The sequence below is a fragment of the Halichoerus grypus genome, chromosome 5 (assembly GCF_964656455.1).
Source record: "Halichoerus grypus chromosome 5, mHalGry1.hap1.1, whole genome shotgun sequence".
NCBI classification, from domain to species: Eukaryota; Metazoa; Chordata; class Mammalia; order Carnivora; family Phocidae; genus Halichoerus; species Halichoerus grypus.
The window spans coordinates 131019713-131043363 of record NC_135716.1 but is presented as its reverse complement, the minus strand read 5'-3'; the positions used below and the strand labels follow the sequence as shown (position 1 = coordinate 131043363).

Here is a 23651-nt window from a genome sequence, read left to right as displayed (position 1 = left end):
CCTGCTTTAAAGAAGTAAAGTAATACAAGAGAAAAATAGGGCACCAAACCCTAGAATGTACTTCATAATATCATCATTGTCTTTGTGTTAATACATACAAAACCACTATCAAATAAATCTGTTTAAAGATTGGTTTTAATTAAATCCACTGTTTTAAAATTTGACTTTATATCACTCCCTGCTGATAATTTTGTTCTATTGGATTTGGCTTACAACTTCATTTGCTCAATACTTCAAAAAGAGAGAGAAATCACATGATTATACATGGCAAATATTGTTCTATATGAACAAAGCTCCCCAGCTGTTTTAATAAGATAATATGATGATCACTGAGACTTTATTCTTAGTGTCAACTTAGATTGATAAGAGGAGAATATAAGAATAATTTGGTAGTTTGTTGACAATCAGAATCAATAGATTTTTACTTAAAAATTTGATACTTAAATTTCAAGGCAGAATATATTCACAATTATAATCAAGATAAATGCTAGTTTAACTTTCAGAATAACTTCAAGACTGTCCACAGTTTTTTTCCACATCAGTTTTTTTCCCCATCACTTAAAATATCACAGTTACATATACTTAATATGAAAGGTACCATCACTGGGATGGTGAAATACTAGTGAACATTTAAATATGTGGCCCCAGGGGCGCCTGGGTGGCTCAGTCGTTAAGCATCTGCCTTCGGCTCAGGTCATGATCCCAGGGTCCTGGGATCGAGCCCCACATCGGGCTCCCTGTTCAGCAGGAAGCCTGCTTCTCCCTCTCCCACTCCCCCTGCTTGTGTTCCCTCTCTTGCTGTGTCTCTCTGTGTCAAATAAATAAATAAAATCTTTAAAAAAAAAAAAAATATATGTGGCCCCACATGCAAATCTGTGAACCCAGCTTTAGGTTTGTTCTCCAGCTTTGTTCTTCATCTTTCTAGAGATACATGTTTTGCTCTTGTCACTGAATTTATTCACTGTTAATGCAGCTTTGCTTATTTTCCATTTTAGAGATTCCGACCTTTTTTGCTTTTAATTCATTTCCTAGAAAGTTACCTCTCTACCATCTCTTCCCTCCAAAATAATTATTTGATAAACATCTCCACGTGTTTTAGACTTCAACATGAGCTAATTCCAGCTCATAGTTTATAACTTCAGGTGACTGGGGTGGCATTTAGGAAAAAGCATTATGGTCTTTAGCTTCATCATTTGTCAGGAATTCAGATTGTCAAATGTACTTAGTAATATTTTCCTTTTTTTTTTTTTTTCTGCGCTTTGGTCATTTGGTGGTCTGTTGCTCTGACCCATGTCACAGTACTTTTAAGATTAATCAAGCATATGTGCAATTGCTTATGTCTTTTGAAAATAAGAATAATAATCTTGCTCTAAAAATGTAGAAAAGTAATTGAAGCCTTCCTAGAAAGATTTTTCCATGGAACATTTGTGGATTTTTTGTTGTTTTGGGGGGGATTTTTTGTTTTTTTGTTTTAGAGAAAGAGAGAGAGAGAGAAGTGGGGGCGGGGGGGGGGAGAGGGAGAGAGAGCTGCTTAATCAGGTTCCATGCCCAGTGGAGAGCCCAACATGGGCTCCATCTCACTACCCTGAGATCATGATCTGAGTCGAAATCAAGAGTTGGACACCTAAGCGACTGAGCCACCCAGGCACCCCATTAGATAAAATTTGCATTTTATCAAAAAAGGAATGTTTTGGGGGCACCTGGGTGGCTTAGGTGGTTAAGCATCTGCCTTTGGCTCAGGTCATGATCTCTAGGTCCTGGGATCAAGCCCCACATCAGGCTCCCTGCTCAGTGGAGAGTCCACTACTCCCTCTCCCTCTGCCCCTTCCCCTGCTTGTGCTCTCTCTCTTTCTCAAATGAATAAATAAAATATTTTAAAAAAATAAGAAGGAATGTTTTGTATAGCCATCATCTGTCTGTGCATGTTATTGGTAAAGTCCTGCTTCAGGATCAAAATGAATATGAAAATTTGAAATCTGTTGGTGTCATGTTTCAGTTGCAGCAGTCTCTTGAAGAAAGGGCATCTAATAATAAGTGTGCTTTGCATGTTGACTACCACTTAACAATTTACAAAGTATTTTCACGTTTGACAATAATTCTCTAAGGTAAGACATTGAAAAGGTAAGGAAGTTGAACACAGACTTTCCTGTAATGGTATATACCATTTTTTGAGTGCCTATATGCTGGACACTGTGCTAGGTACTTCATATCCATAATGTTTCTAATCTTAAAAACTCATACCTTTGTCCTCATTTTTCACATAAGGGAATTATAGGCATTTCACATAATGGCTAATTATAGGCAGCACCTATTATAGTGGATGAGAACATACATGCACAGAGGAGTAGAATGGGAGACTTGTACTTTTTTTACACTTATTGTTTGAATATTTAACATTTTGCATTTATTACTTTATAATTTTTAATACATGCCACAAACAAAGCCTATGTTAAAATGTGAGATCTTAAGAAACTTTTCTCGCTATGTATATTAGCTCTTCTAATTCATCTTTCACGTGAATGATGTCCAAGGCATAGTACCAGCCTAAAATAGAGTGATGGTGTAAAATGTAACCCAGTTGAGGTAACCATTCATTTTTCAAAATGAAAGACTTTTAATCTGTAGAGTAAGGATAATAATAGAAGTTAATATTCATCTTTTCTAAGCATTTGTGTTAGTATTTTCATCCTCATAACAACCTCGTGAGGTAAACATTACTATCATCCTCATTTTTCAGATGAGGAATTCAAAGAACAAAGTAATGAGCCAAAGGTCACAATTATTTTAATTGGTGGTAGAGCCCCTTTAGTTTGACTCTAGGCCTGTATTTATAATCACTGTAGCACCTTTTAAGTGTCCTGAGGATTAAAAGGCCTTTTTTTTTTTTTTTAAGATTTTTTATTTATTTGACAGAGAGCTAGCAAGAGCAGGAACACAAGCAAGGGGAGTGGGAGAGGGATAAGCAGGCTTCCCACGGAGCAGGAGCCCGATGCGCGGGGCTTGATCCCAGGAACCCGGGATCATGACCCAAGCCGAAGGCAGACACTTAACGACTGAGCCACCCAGGCGCCCCGATTAAAAGGCATTTTAAAAACATTCAGTTAATGTAGATTCTCTCATTACTGAGTTGAGTGCACTTTCCTTTTTACCAGTTTTATCAGACTTTAGAAATAAGAGAAAATTAATTTTATACCATAGGAAAAAAAGGTTCAAATGGCACAAATGTCTAATTCCTTGATTCGGGAAAACTAATGTTAAAATGCTTGAAACTGTTTACTTAAAGATACAACTCTACTGGATATATATATATATATATATATATATATATATATATATATATTTTAATTGTGAAACAGTCCCTCAAATGGCCTTTTCTCAATTGAGACTCCAAAAGAATCTTATATAACATAGAGGATAGTATTGAGTAGTCGGTATCTAGAGCTTCTCCATCCAAATATTTATTTTGACCCCATTCAATCCAAAAAGCCAAACAAATTTGTACAAATTGTGATTTTCCAAGTACTGCATATGCATTATAGCTGGGAATACTGTGCATATGTATATAGGCAACAGTATTTTAATGTTCAAACTACCACTCTTTTCCTCTGTGTTAATTTTCAAGGTGCTCACAGACCCTGTGCTGTCAATTTAAACATATAGATTTTCCTGCTATTGGTAGACAATATAAATTAGACAATACAAAACTAGTATCTGGAAATAAATTTAAGTAGACTTTTTCTGTCCTAGTGTGTGTGTCCATCTACCCATCTGTCTTATCAGTCCCCCAATGCCAACTCATCCTTTAGCCTCTTCCCTTCATTTAGATAGAGAAATAGATATTAATATTTATAGAGGTGTCTAATTTATAGAATTAGAAATAGAATAGAAATACAATTATCTAATTTGTAGAATTAAAAATTCAAATTAGGATAGATCTGCAGATAAGTTTTTTTAAAGTTGAGGATTTGTAAGCCGCAGTTTATTTCCTAGTCTTTCTTACTGCTTTCTATAGCCATAGAGGAAAAAATGCATAGCCAAATACTTTGAGAGTTTGTCTCAACCAGATTTCCTTATAAATCTGATAAATGCATTCCTGTCTTCATTCAGCAAGCCTTTGCTGAGTATATTATGTGAGTGAGGCATTTGTTAAGTTTTTAGCACATTGATGATAGTAAGTTTTATCAAATACTGTCTTTGTACTAGTATATTGGCAGGCATCAGGAAACACAGACTAATACATTGCCTTCCCTGTCCTCAAAAAAGTGTATTTGCAAGCAAGGAATTGCTGCTTAACAACTAATTTGATTAAAGTCCTGTTGCTTTGCAGATTTGCAAAATTGTGTCAGTTAGGGGAACTCATTTCTTCTATTAGTACGCACAAAGGTGGCTAACGATAACAGAGGTGACTTGATTTATCCAACTGGGAACATGGTATCCAGTGGATAGAGTGATTATACATATCTGTACCTATTCTGTCTTTTAATTGAGGAATTTCCAACTAAATATATGAGATCTTTTTTTTTCTTTTGCATTGGAATATCTTTATTACAAGTATTCTTTTTTCCCCAACCTTATTCGGATATAAATGACATACAGCCCTAAGTTTAAGGTGTACAGCATAATGAATTGACCTACATATATTGTAAATTATCACAATAAGTTTAGTTAATATCCATCATCTCATATAGATAAAAAGGAAAAAATATATTTTTCCTTGTGATGAAAACTCTAAGGATTTACTCTCTTAACTTTCATATATATCATACGGCTGTGTTAGATATATCGTTATGGTGCTGTGCATTGCATCTTCAGTACTTATAACTCAAGTTTGTACCTTTTGACCACCTTACCACCTTCCTCCAATTCCCCCTCCCCTCACCCCTGTATCTAGTAACCACAGATCTGATCTGTGCATTAACCCTTGGTGAGACTGGTAATATTTATCATTCAAACATAGCTGGAAGCCTTCCCAATCCACTTCCAAAGATAAGCTATGACCCTTCCCTTTGCATATTTCTTTCACTTCACTTTCCACATGATACTGACAGGATCTCCTTCTAAGTCTCTCTCTGAAATATAAACTGGAAAGCATTCATTCAATAAAGAATGGTCTTACAACTTTTCTTGAAAGTTTCAAACTTATTCTTACCCTCAAGAACTTTTAAATTTGCTATTTCCTCTGTTTGGATTACTCTTCCTCCAGAAATTCAAATGGCTTGCTTCCTCCTTTTGTTAAAGTCTCAGCTCAGTAACACATTCTCTCCTATCTTTTATCCTGGTTTATTTTCATGACAGCACGTTACTCCTGTACATGTTTGTGTGTGTTTATTGAAAGTTTGCCATACTGAAGTTATAGGAGATCAGGAACATTGCCTATCTTTTTCTGCTGTATTCCTGGAACATAACAGGTACATAATATTTGAAGGAATCTGCAAGTTTTTTAACAACCTCTTATGACACTGAGGTTAGAGTAAAGACAAGTATGATACCCATCTCCAGATTCTGTATTTCTTATAGTTATGTTTAATCAGGAGCCTAAACAAATCTGAAATTATTTAAAACTACTGTAGATTGGATATACTTGTTATTTGCTTTGATATATTTGTCTTTAGTTATTTCTATGGGCACCAGACAGTAATAAGTCAAGGTAGTTAATTATTTAATCTATGTATTAGACTTACTAAGATCTTCAAAATTATGATTCATTTCCTGACTGAAGTAGATTCTTAGACATGAAGTGAAATTTCTTCAAATCACACTTAATAAATGACAGGGTAGTATTTTAAGCCACTCTCCTGGCTCTAAGTCTAGTATTTTTTCCACTTGCTAGATGACTTGAAAATAAAATATTCAACAATTCTTCTTATTAAATAAGACTCTTTTTTGCCACATTATTTCTCCATCTGGAGGCACCATCTATTGGCATTTCAGTAAGTTATACATAAACTGGCTCCTGATGATTTAAAAGATTTTATCTTATCACAGAACTCTCTTTCTTGGTTTGAACATTTTAACTATGAAATAATGTCAAATATATGTAGAATAACATAAAAGATTTCTTTGTATCCACTAATAAAGAATAAAAAGATGCTAACATTAAAAAAAAAAAAAAAGACAGAATGAACCCTGCTTTTGTGTTGTCTTTTTGTTGTAGAACATTGTAGCATATTTGGCACATGGTAGGCACTTCTAGTAGGTGTGGAACTTGTCGAATGAAAAAGAAAACAAAAAACAATTTAGTAATGAGTTTGATGTCCTTTATTACAAGGAAAACAATCCTTGGATTAGGGGATTACAGTGCCTCACGAGCAGTTGAACACTCTTCCCAAAAGATTTCAGGCAAGAGCATGTTTTAGAGAACATTAGGAAAGGCAACACAGAAATAGGGCATGATTGGCCAGGAGATTGAGGGATTTCCTTATAAAGCTAGCAGTCCAGGGCTCCTGGATGGCTCAGTCAGTTATATGTCTGCCTTCAGCTCAGGTCATGATCCCAGAGTCCTGGGATCAGCCCCGCATGGGGCTCCCTGCTCAGTGGCGAGTCTGCTTCTCTCTCTCCCACCTGCCCTGCCCTGCCCTGCTCTCACTCTCCCTCACTCTCTCTCTCTCTCTCTCAAATAAATAAATAATCTTAAAAAAAATAAAACTAGCAGGTCCTGTTCTCTAGGTAAGATAAGTTAACTAAAGCTGAGTTAGAGGATTGTGATTAATGTATGTTAGGTTTCTTGATAGGTGTTTCCCATAAGTGCAGACTGATTTAGATTTGTGACATGGGTCAGGCCACTAGGGCAGCCTCCCATTTTATGGGTCCTGATACAAATTAACTTTATCAAATTAAGAATCTGTAATTAGCAGTTACATGTGTTTGATTCAAAATAAGAAGATAAATTATCTGACATTTTTTATATTCACAGATAAACATTAATGAATGACATGCCATTTGTTGTAACTTTCCTGAGGCTTACATTCAACCAGCCTATCCCTTGTTTTTATAAGAACTAGCAGAAGTGACTTAGCTAGTAAGTAAACCTAGCTAATTGCCTCCACATCCAGTCTCAATAACTTTGTGTTCTAATTTCTCACAAATCACACTCTTGACTTCATTATTCCATAGATGTATTTACCAACAAAAAGGCCTCAGGTTTTAGCCTCCAAAGATATTCAGGGGCATGTAAAATATTTAACAATTGTCTTAGAATAAATAGCTCTGTCATTAAGGCCTATTTATTCATGTGTTTAACACATTTATTGGACATTTACTATGTGACAGACATTGCACTAAGTCTTAAACTGACCCAGAAAACTCAACCACTTTGGGAGGGGATACATGTCAATATAACAAGTAGAGTATGTGTATTTTCTGTTGTTGAGCAGAGAAGAAAGAGGAAGCCCTAACTCTGCTTGCAGAAGTTGTGGCAGTGAGGGCAGGCCCCAGAGGATGGTAGTTAGATAAAATGAGGGAGGTCATTAATAATTTGTATAGCGGCACAGTGAAATTAAAGATTTTGTCGTGTTTGGAAAACCGCAAGTCTTTGCATAACATTGGATGAAAATGGGAGAGTAGTTAAATGAGGTTGAAAAATTAAGGCAGTCTTTTTATGGTCAAAACTTCAAAATTATTTTAAGCAAGAGTATGCATGTAAATCAAGTTTTTCTTTCTTTTTTTTAAGATTCTATCCATTTATTTGTCAGAGCGAGAGAGCTCAAGCAGGGGGAGCAGCAGAGGTAGAGGGAGAAGCAGGCTCCCCACTGAGCAGGGAGCCGGATGCGGGGCTCAATCCCAGGACCCTGAGATCATAACCCCAGCCGAAGGCAGACGCCCAACCGACTGAGCCACCCAGTCGCGCCAATCAAATTTTTCTGTAGGAATTTCAGATCATATACTTGAATATATTTAGGTACTATAAAGCGTGCTTTTAAAAAGTCAACTTGTGAAATAAAATTTGCTTATTAAGCACTAGTAAGTATAACATTAAAATAAATATTTTTTCAAGGTTTTAGTGACAAAGCAGATTGGTTAAAAATTTAATGGTACCGGGGCACCTGGGTGGCTCAGTCTGTTAAGCGTCTGCCTTCACCTCAGGAAATGACCTCGGGGTCCTGGAATCGAGCGCCACAGCAGGGAGCCTGCTTCTCCCTCTGCCTGCTGCTCCCCCGGCTTGTACTCTCTGTCAAATAAATAAAATCTTTAAAAAAAATTTAATGTTACCAAATGTGTGTATAGTAAAGATTTATAAAATTTTATAGTGATGAGGAAAATTTTGGTTGCTACGGTGGAAATTTCCTTAGTAATGACAGAAATGGAGATGATCTTGTGTGAAGATATACGTATTGGGGGCATTTCTAATAATAGTTGCTAAAGTGTGAAGTTTTTTGCAGAGGATTGAATGCTTGTCTTTTAAAAAGTTAATGCCTTCCACTTCTTTCTTCAAAAAAAAGGGGGGGGGGATGAAAATGGGTAACGACTTCCATTACACCTCGGTGCCTCTCGCGTTTCTCCGGCTGCGGGCGAGGCTGGCTGGGCCTGCGCGGGGCGGAGCCCACGGTGACGCGCCCGTATGCCGCAAGGCATTGTGGGGAGCTCGGGCCCGCGAGTGAGGTGGTTGGAAGCGAGGTGGGGGCGGCCGTTTGTTTTCTCGTGGTCTCGAACTCGCGCGTTCTCGTCTCCCCCCGCACCCCCCTCCCGACAAGCGGCGGGGTGGAGGAACGGCGGCGGTGGCAGCAGCGGCTGTAGCATCGGACACCCTCCTGTCTACTCTCCGGCGAATCGGTTCCTCTTCCCCCTCCCTCTCACTGTTTGTTGTGTGTTTGATGTGTTAAAGCAGGAGCGAGAACGCGAGCAGCGCCATGAGCAACACTACCGTCGTCCCCAGTACTGCGGGCCCGGGCCCCAGCGGCGGGCCCGGTGGCGGCGGCGGCGGTGGCGGAGGCGGCGGCACCGAGGTAATCCAGGTGACTAATGTCTCCCCGAGCGCTAGCTCTGAGCAGATGCGGACCCTCTTCGGTTTCCTAGGCAAGATCGACGAACTGCGCCTCTTCCCGCCAGAGTGAGTATCGTCCACCATCACCGTTTTTACTGACTCCTCCCCATTCCGGGCCTAACCTACACCATTTCCTAGGCCCTTGTCGCTTCCCTGGACCAGGTTGCTTTTAGTTGAGGCCGGCTGTTGCGTTTACTTACGAAAGAAACTACCTGTTAGGCTTAATGCGAAGAAGCAGGGCCAGGGTTTTGCGTATTAGAGAGACACAGGCTTTTAAAATCTTGGGATTTGGTGGGTTTTTTTCTTAAATTGTGACAACGTGGTCGTTTTTTTGAGCACTTAGAGCAAGGCAAACTGCACATTCTGTGTTTTGTATATAGTTTAATCACTTTTTTAAAAACAAATGTTTGAGTTCTTTGAAAAGTAACAATTCATTCTTATGTTAATTTGATAACTTGGTTTGTTGTCAGTAAATTGTAAGTATTGCCGTTGACTGATTCTGGCCCAGTGAATATAATTCAGAGTTAATACTCTTTGACAGATGATTAATTCAGTGAGCCTGAATACTTAATTTTTATAATGACAAAAATGGGTTATAGCTGAAACGAAAGGTTTTCTTTTGTTTAAATAACGTACACATTTATATTTTTACAGTTCTTATGGAATGTTAAATTTTTGAATTTAGAGTGTATGGCTTTTTGTTTTTATTCTGTTGTCTCACATTCTTACTGAAAAAGTATTAAATGAGTGGATTAACTGCAAAGAAAAAATAAAGCTTTGAAGTAAGATGTGATAAATATTAGAACAAACATTTGAAATAATAAAACAGTGGTGTCCTCTTTGTGAAGAGTGAAAATTCAGGTGTTACTATAAGTAAACACTGAGTACCCAGTATACATTGAGAGTTTTATGATGTCACTTAAGTACTAAACGGGAAATTGGAATTCTCAAGGAATCCACTGTTGTGGTGGCTGTAGTAAATCATTAATCTAAATACATTTTTACTCTAAGAAAAAAAATTAATAGAAGTTGATGGTAAAATGCAATATTAACTATTTCCCATACTTCATCACTTTCTACTTAGAATGCTTTTAGATGATTCTTAATGTTTTCAAATGGGTGTGGTGTCTTTAATTTTTAGGGGAATATACATGCAGCGAAAGATTTCAGAGTTACTGATTTTCACGAAGTGTAGAATTCTGGAAACAAACATTTTTGTTACTTTGAATGGAAATTTGACTGCTTTTAGTAATGAAGGACAAATAGCTTTCCTAGTATGAACATACAAAAATAATTTTGCTGTTACTCCATTTTCTCACAACATGCCCCTTATTAAGTTGTTCGTGAAATTAGCAAACAGCAAAAAGGCAGAAAATGAGAGTGATGCATGTGATTATTATAATCAGATTATTATTCAAAGTACCTGACATACTGGATTGATTTATGAAATAATTCTTTCCAGCCCAGCAAGTTAAGAATTTTGTTATAGTTGCTGACTTTAAAATGTTTTATTTTGAAGATGCTCTTTTTATGACGCATTTATAAAAAGATGACAGAGGTATAGGCTGTTTACTGGCTCCTCTTTTACTTAATGAATGATCAATACCTTAGGGTCATGATGGACCAGAGTCTGGCTTTTTTGCTTTGTTGTCAAAGGAGTACTATCATAACGAGAATAACTGATGTGCATCAGATAACATGGTCTGGGGTGCTGTGCATTAAGAGGACTCTTTTCCCTGTATTAGGAAGAAGAGATAAAAAATGGCACATCTTTGCTCTTTGACTTCTTCATATATGTTCCCACATATAGGTAATTTCTCATCTGAAACTGTACAAGGTTACAATTTAGTAGACGCTAATATTACCTTCTTGGCCTTCTAGATTTGAATAGGATGGATGTAGAGTCCTACTTTTGTTCATTTAATGTTGATTTTTTTTTAAATGTAAGTTTCAATTGCTAATCTGACCTGCATAATTTGGAACTACTTTGGACAATTTCTTTAAGCTTACTACCATTTTTCGGGAGCAGCTTGCAAGGGGTCATGTGCTATGAAGTCCTAACTAGTACTCCAAAAAAGTTCATCATTCTAAAAATCTACTTTTTTACTCCTAGAATAAGATTGAATGGTTCAGAATATATAAAATTCTAACTATTGTAAGCATGTTTGCCGCTTGATTTTTTTTATGGGGTGTTTGTATTTTTTTCCCCCAAGGGCATTCATATTCACCTAGAACTCTTTTCACCTGGATATATGCCTATGACATGCTTGCTTACTTTTGATACTCAGTTGTCACCTAATCAGAGAAACCTTCCCTGATCACCCTGTGTGAAAATAAAACACCCTGCTCCATTCCCTGTTCAATTTAACTACTTTGTTTTTCTCTAAGTTTAGTTTCTCTCTCTTTTAGAATATGTGGCTCCTTGGGTCAGCAACATCACCTATAGAGCATTTTTTAAAGTACATATATGACAGCCTTAACCCACACCTACTGAAATGCTTTCAGTTATAAATGCCTATGGGAGGGTGGTACAGTGGTGATCCTGGGATCTGGGATTATGCCAAACGTTTCATTGTCAACCTCCTCAAGGTTTCTCCCTTTGTTTCATTACAGAATCCCTCTCTTTCTTGGTTCTTTTAAGCCAGAAATTGCCGGCCCATAATTTCACCCAGTGATCATACTGTTTCACAAGAAATACGCTAACCCTCTCTTCAGTATGACAGCCCTTAGACCTAGTTGAAAGCATCTCTCGGTGTTCCCCTCATTTATTCCCTCTCTTTTAAAGGAAGATTATTAACTTTAATTCTAGTTGTCCCTAAAATGCATTTTGGAAATTCAACATTGTTTGATTGTCTAGTATATGCTAGATGCTTTCCTTTTTTATTTTAAACCTGTTCTATGAACAAGTGAACTGAAATTCACACAGTTTGTTTTGCACTTCCAAATCACTCTACCAATGTCAGAATTAGTATTTCAACCCCAGTGTTGTGATTCTCGTTTACTACTTGGTGAAGGATTTCCTTGGTTTATAAGGAACTTATGAGTGGAATCATTCTTTTACAGTAATAAATCTTCTTTAAATGTTTGGTGTTAGTGTATTTCAGAATGGAGAATATAACTGGAGTGTTTATTGGGTAATGATCCCAGGGAAGCATATGTCAAAATTACACATTAAATGAAGGTTCACATCAATTACTTAAATAACTTACTTAGGTAATTATTTCGGTGACCAAAAATAGATTATTTTTTATAGTGACCAAATCATTGAAAGTTAATTCAGTCACAAACTGACATTGAACTCCTTTGCTCATCCAACTGAAAAACAAAAATAAAATTATAATTTTCTTTCACAGCAAAAAAAAAAAAAATACATTAAATTACTAAGGAAAAGTTTGCAGACATTCTAACAAAAACTGTATTACTAGAAAAAAACTAAAAGTATGGTATGCATCACAAATTTGAGTGTTATTCTTACACAGGGCCATGCTAATCTCTCTGTATCATTCCAGTTTTAATGTGCTGTGGAAGTGAGCACCAAAAATACTTATACGTTATACTTTAATAATGATAAGTATAAGTAGCTATAGTTGGTAAGGTTATCTTTAAAATATTACATGCAACGTTTTACTGTATTTCTTTATAACTGAGTAAGAACACAGTGAAGGAGAGGGCATATTAGGTGAACGGAGTCACATTTTCAGGTGAACATTGCCTTTGTTTATAATTATAAGCTCAAAATTCTCTATCAGAAATGGTTAACACAGTATTAAGGTGGGAGTTGAAAAAGTGTCGTGGTCTGACCCAGAAGTTCTCATACTTTAGTTCTCATACTTTAGTTGGCACAAATATCAAGTGTGGGTTTTAGGAATCAAAGCCCTCCTATAAAGGGATTCTCAAATTCATTGGGCTTGATGGAAAACAGAAATCTGACTTTTCCATGTGCATCCCAGAAGATTGGGAAACAACCCTTAGAGGACATTCTAATTTAAAAAAAAAAAAAAAAAAAATTGGAAAAATACTGCCACTCTTTACCTAAAGACAAAAGCATCATATAGGGCTTGCTCTTTCCTATCTTGCTTCTCATTATCTGCCCTACCTCATCTATATTAATTCTTAAAGGTAAAGAATAAAAAACAGTTAAATTTTTAGAAGTGGTACTTGCACAGAATTCTAAGGTATGAAAATTTCAGGCATTAGTCTGAAGGTGAAATTAACATGCTATCTTATTAGCGTGTGTAGAATGTGACTGTGGGCCCAAGTGGTAATGGTTTTAAATAAGTTTGAAGTTGGGAGAAATGAATTATTTGCCCTTCTGAGTTGTCATACGGTGACTCTCTTTTCCATGGTATATAATTATTTATGTTTTTACCTCCCCACCACTTACAGGTTTGATATAAGCAAGTAATAGCTGCAAGTAATAGCTATGATGTGAATGGATAGAAAAAATATGAATCATTTTAATTGCCAAATTAATGGAAATACACTGAGAATGTAGGCGGTATTTCCTAATTTTATTTTAAAAAGAACTGTTTTCATTGTATTGATAGTCTTTAAGAACTTAATATTAGAGTCATTTTCTTTAGTCAAATAACAGTAGTGTCAAAGAAATGGTAGAGATCACTTTTTTAGAAATTTAAATGTCTAGGGGCACCTGGGTGGCTTAGTCGTTGAGTGTCTGCCTTCGGCTCAGATCATGATCCCAGTCATGATCCCAAGGTCCTGGGATTGAGCACCACTTTGGGCTCCCTGCTCAGCGGGAAGCCTGCTTCTCCCTCACCCACTCCCCCTGCTTGTGTTCCCTGTCTCTCAGTCTCTCTCTCTCTCTGTCAAATAAATAAAATCTTAAAAAAAAAAAGAAATTTAAATGTCTATTACTTCCCAAACCATTATGTTAGGTGTTAAAAATGAAGGATAGCATCATTTAAAGAGCTTTTTTAATTTTGTGGTAAAAATGTGGATATGTAAGAAAAGAGATACAAAATGCTATAGCTTTAGTTCTAAACCGCTGAAATGGCATTCTTTCTGCTATATGGGTGCAACATTGTTAAATTTTAGACCAGTAGTGGTTCACATTAAAAAAACACTGTATCCACATTAAAAAAAAACACTGTATCTTTTCAAAAACATTTGGCAATAAGGTTCCTTAACAAGATGGCTTAAATTCCATTTGGATAGACAGTATTGTCAACTTCGCTTTGAACCTGGATTATTTGGATCTGTGCTTAGTATATGGGCAGTGCCTTTCAGGAAACATTATTAAAAGTTCTAATGGGTTTGAGTTCTTGGGCTATATAGTAGCTTCATGTTAGTGCTCAAATTATGAGGAAAATTTTCTTTGCAACAACAAACTTATCTCTGAAATACCAGTGTAGCCAAATCTGATGTAATTACATTTTTATGTATACATGAAAATCTAATTTATTAGAAGAGTTAGCAGTAAACCCTATTCTAAAGCCAGCCAAATTTATTATAGGATTTACCTTTTCATTATTGAATCTTAAGATGCAATTGGCTTATTATAATAAAGCAGTTATTCTTTATTCTGGTTGCATATTAAAATGGTCACAGAGAATAAAAATAAAGAGGCGTTCAGTACATTAAAGATCTTGGTTTAATTGATGTGGAGTAGATTAAAGATCTTGGTTTAATTGATGTGGAGTAGAGAGTCTGGGTGTCGTGTTGTCGTCCTGTCCTCCCCCCCCCCCCCCCCCCCCCCCCCCCCCCGCCCCGGTGATTCTGATGTATAGCCAGGGATGATGTGATTACTACTACTTTAAGACATTGGTTTTCACAACTTTTGGTTTGGAGTTAAGGGAGCAACCCCAGACTTTTATTTAATCTTTCTCTTTCACAGAGTTTTGTGGCAGAAATTTGAACCACCCTGTATTTAAAAAAAAAAAAAATCCTGCTCACTGCTTAATCTATCTATCTTACCCTGCCATAGGTTGCATTTTTGCGCTTTTTTACCTAAGAAAGCAATTTGCTGAGGGAATTTTTGTCTAAAAATACTAGGGGGTACTGTGTATCTCCATGTGCGTACACATTTGTTTTTCTGAAGGTGCTCAGAGTAAGGTAGCCTTATTTATTTATAATGCCTAGGAGTTATGCTGTAGGTAGAAAAGGACAGCACTTAGTAGGCAGGTCAAGAAAACTCAGATAGTCAAATACATGTACTTCCCGCAATATTCTTTTATCCCTGAAGTAGAAATTCTTTGTTTCTTACTCTGAAAAGTTACCAGTAGTGGAAAGTTTTCTAAACCAAAACTAATTATTTTTACTTATAATTAAAAATAGCTGGTGTTGGTATTATGGAAAAAATGTTGCCACTTTTGTGGTCAGCTCAAACTCTGAGATTACAGTTTCAAACTGTTTTTAACTTGATACACTGTGAGTTTATAAACAGTGATTGTTTTTGTCTCCATACAATTTGTGAGTTCAGTGGGCAGTACCTTATTTGAAATGTCATTTTCTTTTTAAGTGGTGAACTAAAGTAACACATATGGTATGTATTTTTATCTGCGTATTTTACTTTTGGAATGCAAGTGTTGGTTTGTGAGTCATACATTTGTGTTTTAGCTGATATTCTTTTTCTCTTTTTTTATGTTGTTTGCTTACTTTTTAGTGATTCACCTTTGCCAGTCTCATCCCGTGTCTGCTTTGTTAAGTTCCATGACCCGGACTCAGCAGTTGTGGCACAGCATCTGACAAACACTGTATTCGTTGACAGAGCTTTGATAGTCGTACCATATGCAGAAGGTTTGTGCTTTGTTTAACTACCTATGAGGGCATCCTATGATGACCATCTACCTCAGTATAGTTTTAGAGTGAGCGTTAGTAGCATGTTAGAAATTTAAGCTATTAACATTTTGAAACCCTTGTTATACTGCAGTCCATATTTTTACTTGCAGATTTTTTTTTTAATTCTAAAAATTAGAAATCAGACCTGTTTTTATAAGATATTTAACTTTTTGCCTTCTTTTAAAACATTTTAAGTTCGTTAAAACCATATCCCTAATTGTAATTTCTTAAGATATACCTACTTAGTTAATTTAATGTTGAGTTTTATGAAAAAGCCCTGAAGGTGAATGGTTCACTCCATGCACATTTACGTAGAAACCTTCAAATAAATGCATGATGTTATTTCTGTTTTGAATAAATAAATGACTAGGTTAGTTTTATTTATGTAGTGCTTCCTCTCACAGATAACTTTAAAAAAAAATCCCACATTGATTTCCAGTATACCAAGGGTTGCAATGATTTTGTTTTTTATGAAAGTTCAAGATTTTCTGTAGCTTAGGTGCCAGATGGGCACTGGGTGATTTGTTTTTATGCCAGATTTTCTTGTTCATTCTTGCTATATTTTCTAGATATCTCTAAATAATAAATTCTTCTCTCTGTTATTTGTGTGTGTGATTTTTGTAGTGGAGAAGGCAAATGCAAAACTCTTCCAGATGACTGAAAAACAGTGGGTCCTCTGCAGCTACAGGGGATTCTAGACATTAACTAAAGGCCAGCAAGCACTCAAGTCCCCCAAGTGTTTTCCTGGTGTAACCATCCATTTGTTAACTACATTTTCTCTCTTTTTACATTTTAGGCTGTTAAAGTAATTTGACAGAAAAATAATGAGCAGGGTTTTGGATCTAAAAAAGCCACTGTGACAAGACAGCACTATATTAATTCCATTTTGTAAAATTTTCTGAAACATATTTTATAATTAGTTTGTTCCCAATGTACTGCTACTTTATTTGCTTTTCGGTAACTATAAATTTTGATCAAAGAAATCACTGAAATATGATAAAATTACTGGATTTTAAGCTAATAATTTAACATATATGCTGACCAGAATTTAAATGCTTTCCCCTTAATGAACTGGTCAGTGGAAGCAGAATTTTGATATTGTTAACTTTAGATGCTATCTCAGATCTTTGAATACCAGTGTGAACATTTACACCATGCCTTGTAAAAGTTGTGAAATGTCTAGTCCTTAAAACTTAGAAAAATTGCCTTTGTGGTTTTCTAAAGAAATTAAATTGCATTCATAGATGGATTAAGGCATGCTATATAATAATAGTACATCTGTCTCCATGATATTAAAGTGTGTGAGCCCTATTTTAAGGTTTTAAAATATATATGCTGATAAACGTTTGAGTTAGTGTGTTTTGATTAAGCAATTTCTTTTATATCAGTGTGCCTGTTGTAGGATAAGACTTATCACCAAGAGAAAATATACAGAATTCAGATTTAGGATAAGTAAAATACAGTTTTGAAACAAAGTTCAAATCATGTGAGTAATGTGCAGAACTTTAGTTAGGCTTTAAATTTAAAGAATTCTTATTGGCTAAGTATCATAGTTCCCAAGTCCTGAACATAATACAGTATATCATATAACTGGCTTTCATAAGTATTTTTAGACTATAGTATCCTTTCTAGATCTGTTTTGTAAATGAAATGTTTAGGAATGTATATAGAATTATAGAAATATTTAGTTCCAGAATCTATTTTTGGTTTATTTAATTATTGGTATGGTATGCTGTATTAATGTTACCACCGCTAAATAATTGATGTACTCAGTCCCTTTGTCACCATTCACCCTAGTTTTAGCTCTTACACTTTGGTGTTGGCTCTTGGTCAGTGTTTTAGAGCAATAGACACAAAGTCTACGGTAAGGAATAGTCTTAATTGGTAAAACCGAGATAGCTGGATTTGGAAGGAACTCTTAATAGTAATGGATTTGGGGGTTATTTAGGTTCCTTGGTTAATGTTTGTTTCTTTTGTCTGTTTCTTTTTCTTTCATTTCTACACATTCATGCAGTATTTCATGGTTCTATCAAAGCAGCAGTAAAAAAAATACTCTTGACGCATGAAAATTAACTGGTGAGGGGCCTCATTGCTATTTTTAAATTGTAGTTTTATTTTTAAATAGTCTTTTTTAAATCAGAGGATCAGATGCATGACTTTTTTTTTTAATGGATGCAGATCTTCTATCAGGTGTCTCACAATAAATTCAAGAGGATTTTAGTTTGCCAGAAATGTTGCAAATGCACTGATTTGAGTAAGATGTTGATACTTAATATTATCCTCTTGAGACATAATTTTGCATGCAAAATTATCCCATAATCTTTGTAGGTTTGTTAATATTGATGCATTAATGCCCTATATCTAAATGATTTTCTCCCCCACCCCTCCATAACTCTTGGTATCTAAATTGATGACAGCTCTGACACAAGCAAGATAACAGTGCTGTGTAGTATACATTTGTTTATATTATCGGCACTTCTCAGTATAGGTGGAAGGAACCATTACCTTTATTTAACAGTGGTTTTTCTTTTTTGTTGTTGTGTTTTACAGTTCTTTTCCCTGGTTCAGCCTGAACTATATACCAGGCCCTGCTGAAAATACCACCCAACAGTTTTCTTCTGCAGCTTATCCAGTTTCTCTTAAGTGCCCTGTACATATTGTATGTTTTATGATGAGATGCAGTTTCTTAATATGTATTACAGAAATACTACTGGTATTTGCAAATATGTAGTTTAATTGTATTATTGAACTCTCATTTTGGGGGCTTGGGCACATTAACAGATTAATCCATCTGTATAGGGCTTTTGCTGTTGGATAGAATTTAAATTGTCTACATAAATATTTGTTTTAGGGCCCTTAGATTTTATCTGAATACACAGATTAGGCTTTAAAAACAGACATACATGTTGTTTTTGGCTTTAGGAGTTTGGCTAAGTTAGCTTTTGAACTGACACTATGTAGCAGCATTTTTGGTATGGTTAGCATGGCACATGTTGGAACATAAAGCATTTTACTATACAGGTAAGGAATGTGCCATGTTGTTTTACCTATTCTCTCTCTTTCTTACTCACTTTCACACACACATCCTGTGTGTATTCAGAGACCTTCAGAAACATTCATATTCATTTTCATGAGTCAGCAAAAGCCCTACGCTTGATTCCAACAGAATATTTCCTTTACATACTTTTCTTCTCTTAATTTTTACAAAATTTGTATGGTAGGTGTAAAAGAAAATCATAGTAACTGTACCATATTATTAACCCCTAAATCAAACTTTTTTTGTCTTGTGTATCTTGATTTTTCTGTGTGCTTTATAGTGAAGCAGCCGACACGAGTCGTTGTTCATAAAACAGCTTTTGAAAGTTGAGAGCACACCCCTGGAGAACCGACTGTGCTTGCTTACGTTTGGTTCATGACTTAAAAATCGAGTACAGGTGATGAAATCTTGGCAGTGTTAACAAAAAAGTAGTGTGTATTGTGCTATTTTTTTTTTACTCTAGAAACTTAACCATTTGTAGAGAAAAAGGAAACAAATTTTCACACATTGAAGTTTCATTCTGACATAAAATTAATGATAAATAATCATAGAAGTCAAGCTTTATATTTTAGCGAACATAAGTACTTTCAACAAACTCAGGTGGTGTATCAGGGAGACTTTTTCTGGGTGTTTTTGTGTGTTTTCTGTCTTGCAAAAAAGTGTGTTCTAATGCAAGGATGTTTCTCTGCAGGAGTTATTCCTGATGAGACTAAGGCTTTGTCTCTGTTGGCACCAGCTAATGCAGTGGCAGGTCTTCTGCCTGGTGGTGGACTCCTGCCTACCCCTAACCCACTTACCCAGGTACTGCTCGTTCCATTTGAAATCTTAAAGGATAGAAAGGAACACAGAATTGTGGATAAACCTAAACATACTGGAGCTTTTTAAGTGCTGTAATGAGTAGAGTTCACAGAGTGATACCACGCGTTCACAGTATTGTGAAAGGCTGTATTGTAATTATAAATACTGAAGAAAACCTCTTGGGAGTTTGCATTTGAAGAACATTCTGAAAATCATAAATCTGTTGTATTTCGTTTTCCACTAGCTCTCAAAATAAGGAACCACGTGGGTGGCAGGTGAGGGGGTAGGGCTGGAATCTCATGAGGCATAAGACTTCTGTTGAACATGCTGTTAAAAATAGTATGTTCATTTGGACCCAGAAAGAAAATAAAGGTGAAATTGAGACTTACTGTTTTTTTCTTTGTCAATGCCCTTTGATCTTTTGCTCTTGAGGTTTGAATTAAGTACATGGCTTGAAATAAAGATGAATTCTTAATGGAGATTTTTAACATGGGGAAGATGAAATAAAGTTGGAGAAGATTTTTGCTAGGTAATGTTCTAACTTGATAGGATGCTGTAAAAAGCATATTGTTTTAGAACTAAAAAGCTCTTTAAATTTCATGTATTCTTATTCAGAGAGATTGTAACTGGTCAGTGAGTGGTTTCACAGATAATATCGAACAGCAAGCCTCAACTAGAATTTTATAACAGCATTTTTTTCTATGATATCATTTTGCCTGTCTGAATAGTTCCATTAACTGTTAAGTCAGAAAAAGGATGAAGTCAGGAATTCCCATGTTTTTTGAGTATGACTTTGTCACTTAAATCCTCATTTTTTACTTATGAGGATCTGGGTAATTTGTAGATTGATTCCTTCAGTGTATAAAATTGTATAATAACTAAGGTAGATACTTTATAGTGACACTATTTTAATTGTACTTCATAAACAGTTAAAGTACAGAAAGTTTGGTGTCTTTTACTTACTAAATATTATTAGAAGCTAGAAGAACTTTTAGCACAGTTCTTACAGAGAAAGACTGCCTCCAATAGGACTTTGCATGGTTTGCATCTATTATTGACTAGAATTATGTCAGGCAAGAGACAAAAAAAAAACCCACACACGGTAACTTAAATAGGGAAAGTTTAATATAAAGAATTACTAACTAGTAATAGGAGATTACTTAGTGGAACGCCAGTGAATATACAGTAATCACAGGTATAGGAAGCAACTAGTACTTCTAGATCTGAGGAAGAAAGAACACAGGAAACACATTAGATGAGGAGGGGGTTCCTCTTCCCCCTGAAGGCTAAGTTTCAGACCTCCTTCAAAAGGCTGGATAGTACAGAAGTTCTCTGGGTGCCCACAGAACTTGTAAGAAGCTGCCCAAAAGGATGGTACTGAAACTCACTAAAGAGGTGAAAGCCAGGGGCGCCTGGGTGGCTCAGTCGATTAAGAGGCTGCCTTTGGCTCAGGTCATGATCCCAGGGCCTGAGATCGAGTCCTGCATCAGGCTCCCTGCTCAGCGGGAAACCTGCTTCTCCCTCTCCCTCTGCCTGCCGTGCCCCCTGCTTGTGCTCAGGCGCACGCGCACACTCTCTCTCTCAAATAAATAAAGAGGTGAAAGCCACTGCATCCCACTGCAGTAACCATCAGAAAGTGAACAAAGGAACGACGAAGAGAAACCCCTTCCAGTGTCGTCCTGGCTCCCCCTACAGATAAAGCTTGACATCACGCCAGCTGTTGAGGGAGAAATGCTTATAAGGGTGCTGCTTTCATTATCACAAAAGGGGCAAAGAGCAGTGGATTTGGAGCTGAGAAGCAACAAATACAAATTGTTGGCACATGAATATATAAAACTTTATGTTTTTCTAATTTCTGGTTTTAGGGATAAATGTGCTGTAATGAGTGAGAAATGAGGCCATTGTATATTGCAGGGGTAGTAGGCAAACTACAGCCCTTGGTCCAGACCCCCGTTTTTGTTCATTTTGATTTGACAGCCATGCCCATTTGTTCATTTAGTATTATCTTTGTTTTCAAGCTACAGTGGCATATAAGCTGAGTAGTTGAAACAGAGCCCACATAGCTCAGACTTAAATTAGTTATTATATGGTCCTTTAAACAGGAAAAAATAGTATCAGGAACAGAAATTAAATTTTAAGTAAATAAAATTTGAAATTTCACAGATTGGCGCTGTTCCATTGGCTGCTTTGGGAGCTCCTACTCTTGATCCTGCCCTTGCTGCACTTGGGCTTCCTGGAGCAAACTTGAACTCTCAGGTATAACTGAATACCCTTCAACTTTGAGCTCATTTTTATAATTAAAGAAATTCGTTCCATTAACTGTTAAGTTTGCATTTCCAGAATGGGAGATAACTGATTGCTACAGTATAGTAATAATTTTTTTTACGTAAACTTGTTAATGAGAAGTTTAAAAGGCCACTGCATTATTAGCCCCTTGACCATTAAAGAATTTCTCATTTTATGCAGTTCAGAGTAGTTTCACAGGAAGCCAATACATCAGTATGTTTGGAGTCAGAATAAATAATCATGAAAGGATGGGAACGTGGGTTCATAATTTGTTTTCTTGTTACTCGGAAATTTTTGTTTTCTCTCATTGTTATTTGGCTAAACTTTTTTCTGAAGACCTTACTTTGTGGAAATCTTATACTGCCTGAACACTTGGAGTTATGTTTTACACATTTCTTTGAAATGTGACCTCCTCAGAAAGTCTCAAAATAAGCAAGAGGTAATTGTTCTATAAAACCTAGACTTTTCAGCTAATAATATATTTAACTTGCTAAAGCAGCTCAACTTAACATGATGTATTTCACTGGCATTATATTTCTGTTGGTCATCAGTGTGCCTAAAATAATGTTACTTTTTGTACACTGGCCTGATTCTCCTAAGGCATTTCAACATACTGAGAAAATAAAATAGCAATCATTTATTTTATGTATTCTCACTGTTGTTATATTTTTGTTTTTGCAGTCTCTTGCTGCAGATCAGTTGCTGAAGCTTATGAGTACTGTTGATCCCAAGTAAGGATTTTTTTCTGTGTTTCTATTGGGTGATGTGGATATAGTATGTGAATGGAGAAGTTGTGCTTTGGTAGTTAAAAAGAAAGTTATTTCAAGTTACACAATACATAATTCTGTTTTCTAGAAACGAGAAAAATTCAGAGGTAAGCCCATCTTTAAAGGGTTTTGTTTCAGTATAAGTTGAGTCTTTCGGAACAGTTGTGAATATGTTCTGCCAGGATGACAGGAAAAGAGCTAAATGTTCTTTAGTTGGTTCATTTGAAAAATATATATATACTGAGTACTACTATAAGCTTGTACCTTCATAGCATTTGTACTCTAGTCAGAAAGAGAGACATTATTTAAATATAGTAAAGTGTCTATATTTAGTGTGTGCATACAACAAGAGGAAATACACAGGGGCTATGGGAACTTATTACAAGGAGAACTTAAGATCAGAGATGCTGAGCCTGGGGCATGAATAGGAGTCAGGGACACAGAAGGGAAGGAAACACTATCCCAGAGCAAAAGACTAGTACATGTCACATAATACCAACATCTTTTTTTAGGTGCTTTGAAGTGTTCTCTTTGTGCTGTAACATTCTCTAATTGATATATAACAAAGTCATGAGATATTTTACTTCATAATTTCCTGGTATTATATTAAATTTGAACTTAATGCTTTTTCTGCTTGGTGAAATTCACTATAAATAAGTGGGAGAGCGTGGGGGGAGGCAGAACAGAATTATTTGACTGTAGTGATTAGTGCCTTTTTTCTTAAAAATTATCTGATAAAATCTTAGCATGTACCAACCACCCAGCAGTATAACACCAGTACAGTTGAAATTCCTTCTGAACCCATTCTTGTTTACATTGCCCTTTCTCCACAAATAATTAACTATCTTATATTCATTGTCTATAATTTTTTTTCACATGTAGTAAACCTTTTAAAAGGTCCATCTTTCCAGTCAGCAATTTCATGGTAACTTTGGTATGCCATTGGCCTCTGCCTCATTTTCTGTCCATCTGCAACCTTACAAGT

At 36.0% G+C, this 23651-nt stretch overlaps 1 protein-coding gene and 1 non-coding gene across 10 annotated transcripts in view; one reads left to right on the top strand and one right to left on the bottom strand.

Annotated features, from left to right (window-relative positions):
- The window catches only part of SRSF11 (serine and arginine rich splicing factor 11), a 40539-nt gene that overhangs the window by 4455 nt on the left and 12433 nt on the right, over positions 1-23651 (top strand). For 3 of the 9 annotated variants that reach the window (XM_078072922.1, XM_078072918.1, XM_078072919.1), the window contains exons 1-6: positions 8595-8613; positions 8825-9046; positions 15603-15736; positions 19507-19616; positions 21777-21869; positions 22581-22630. In XM_078072922.1, the coding sequence (XP_077929048.1) occupies positions 8847-9046; positions 15603-15736; positions 19507-19616; positions 21777-21869; positions 22581-22630 (587 nt within the window). In that variant the 5' untranslated portion in view covers positions 8595-8613; positions 8825-8846. Of the gene's footprint in view, positions 1-8566; positions 8614-8821; positions 9047-15602; positions 15737-19506; positions 19617-21776; positions 21870-22580; positions 22631-23651 lie in introns of those variants that run through there. The other 6 variants (XM_078072917.1, XM_036116891.2, XM_078072920.1 and 3 more) reach the window with 6 other exon arrangements.
- Positions 12415-12515, bottom strand: LOC118551233 (U6 spliceosomal RNA). The gene has a single exon (XR_004924966.1). It is a non-coding gene; the product is annotated as a U6 spliceosomal RNA (small nuclear RNA).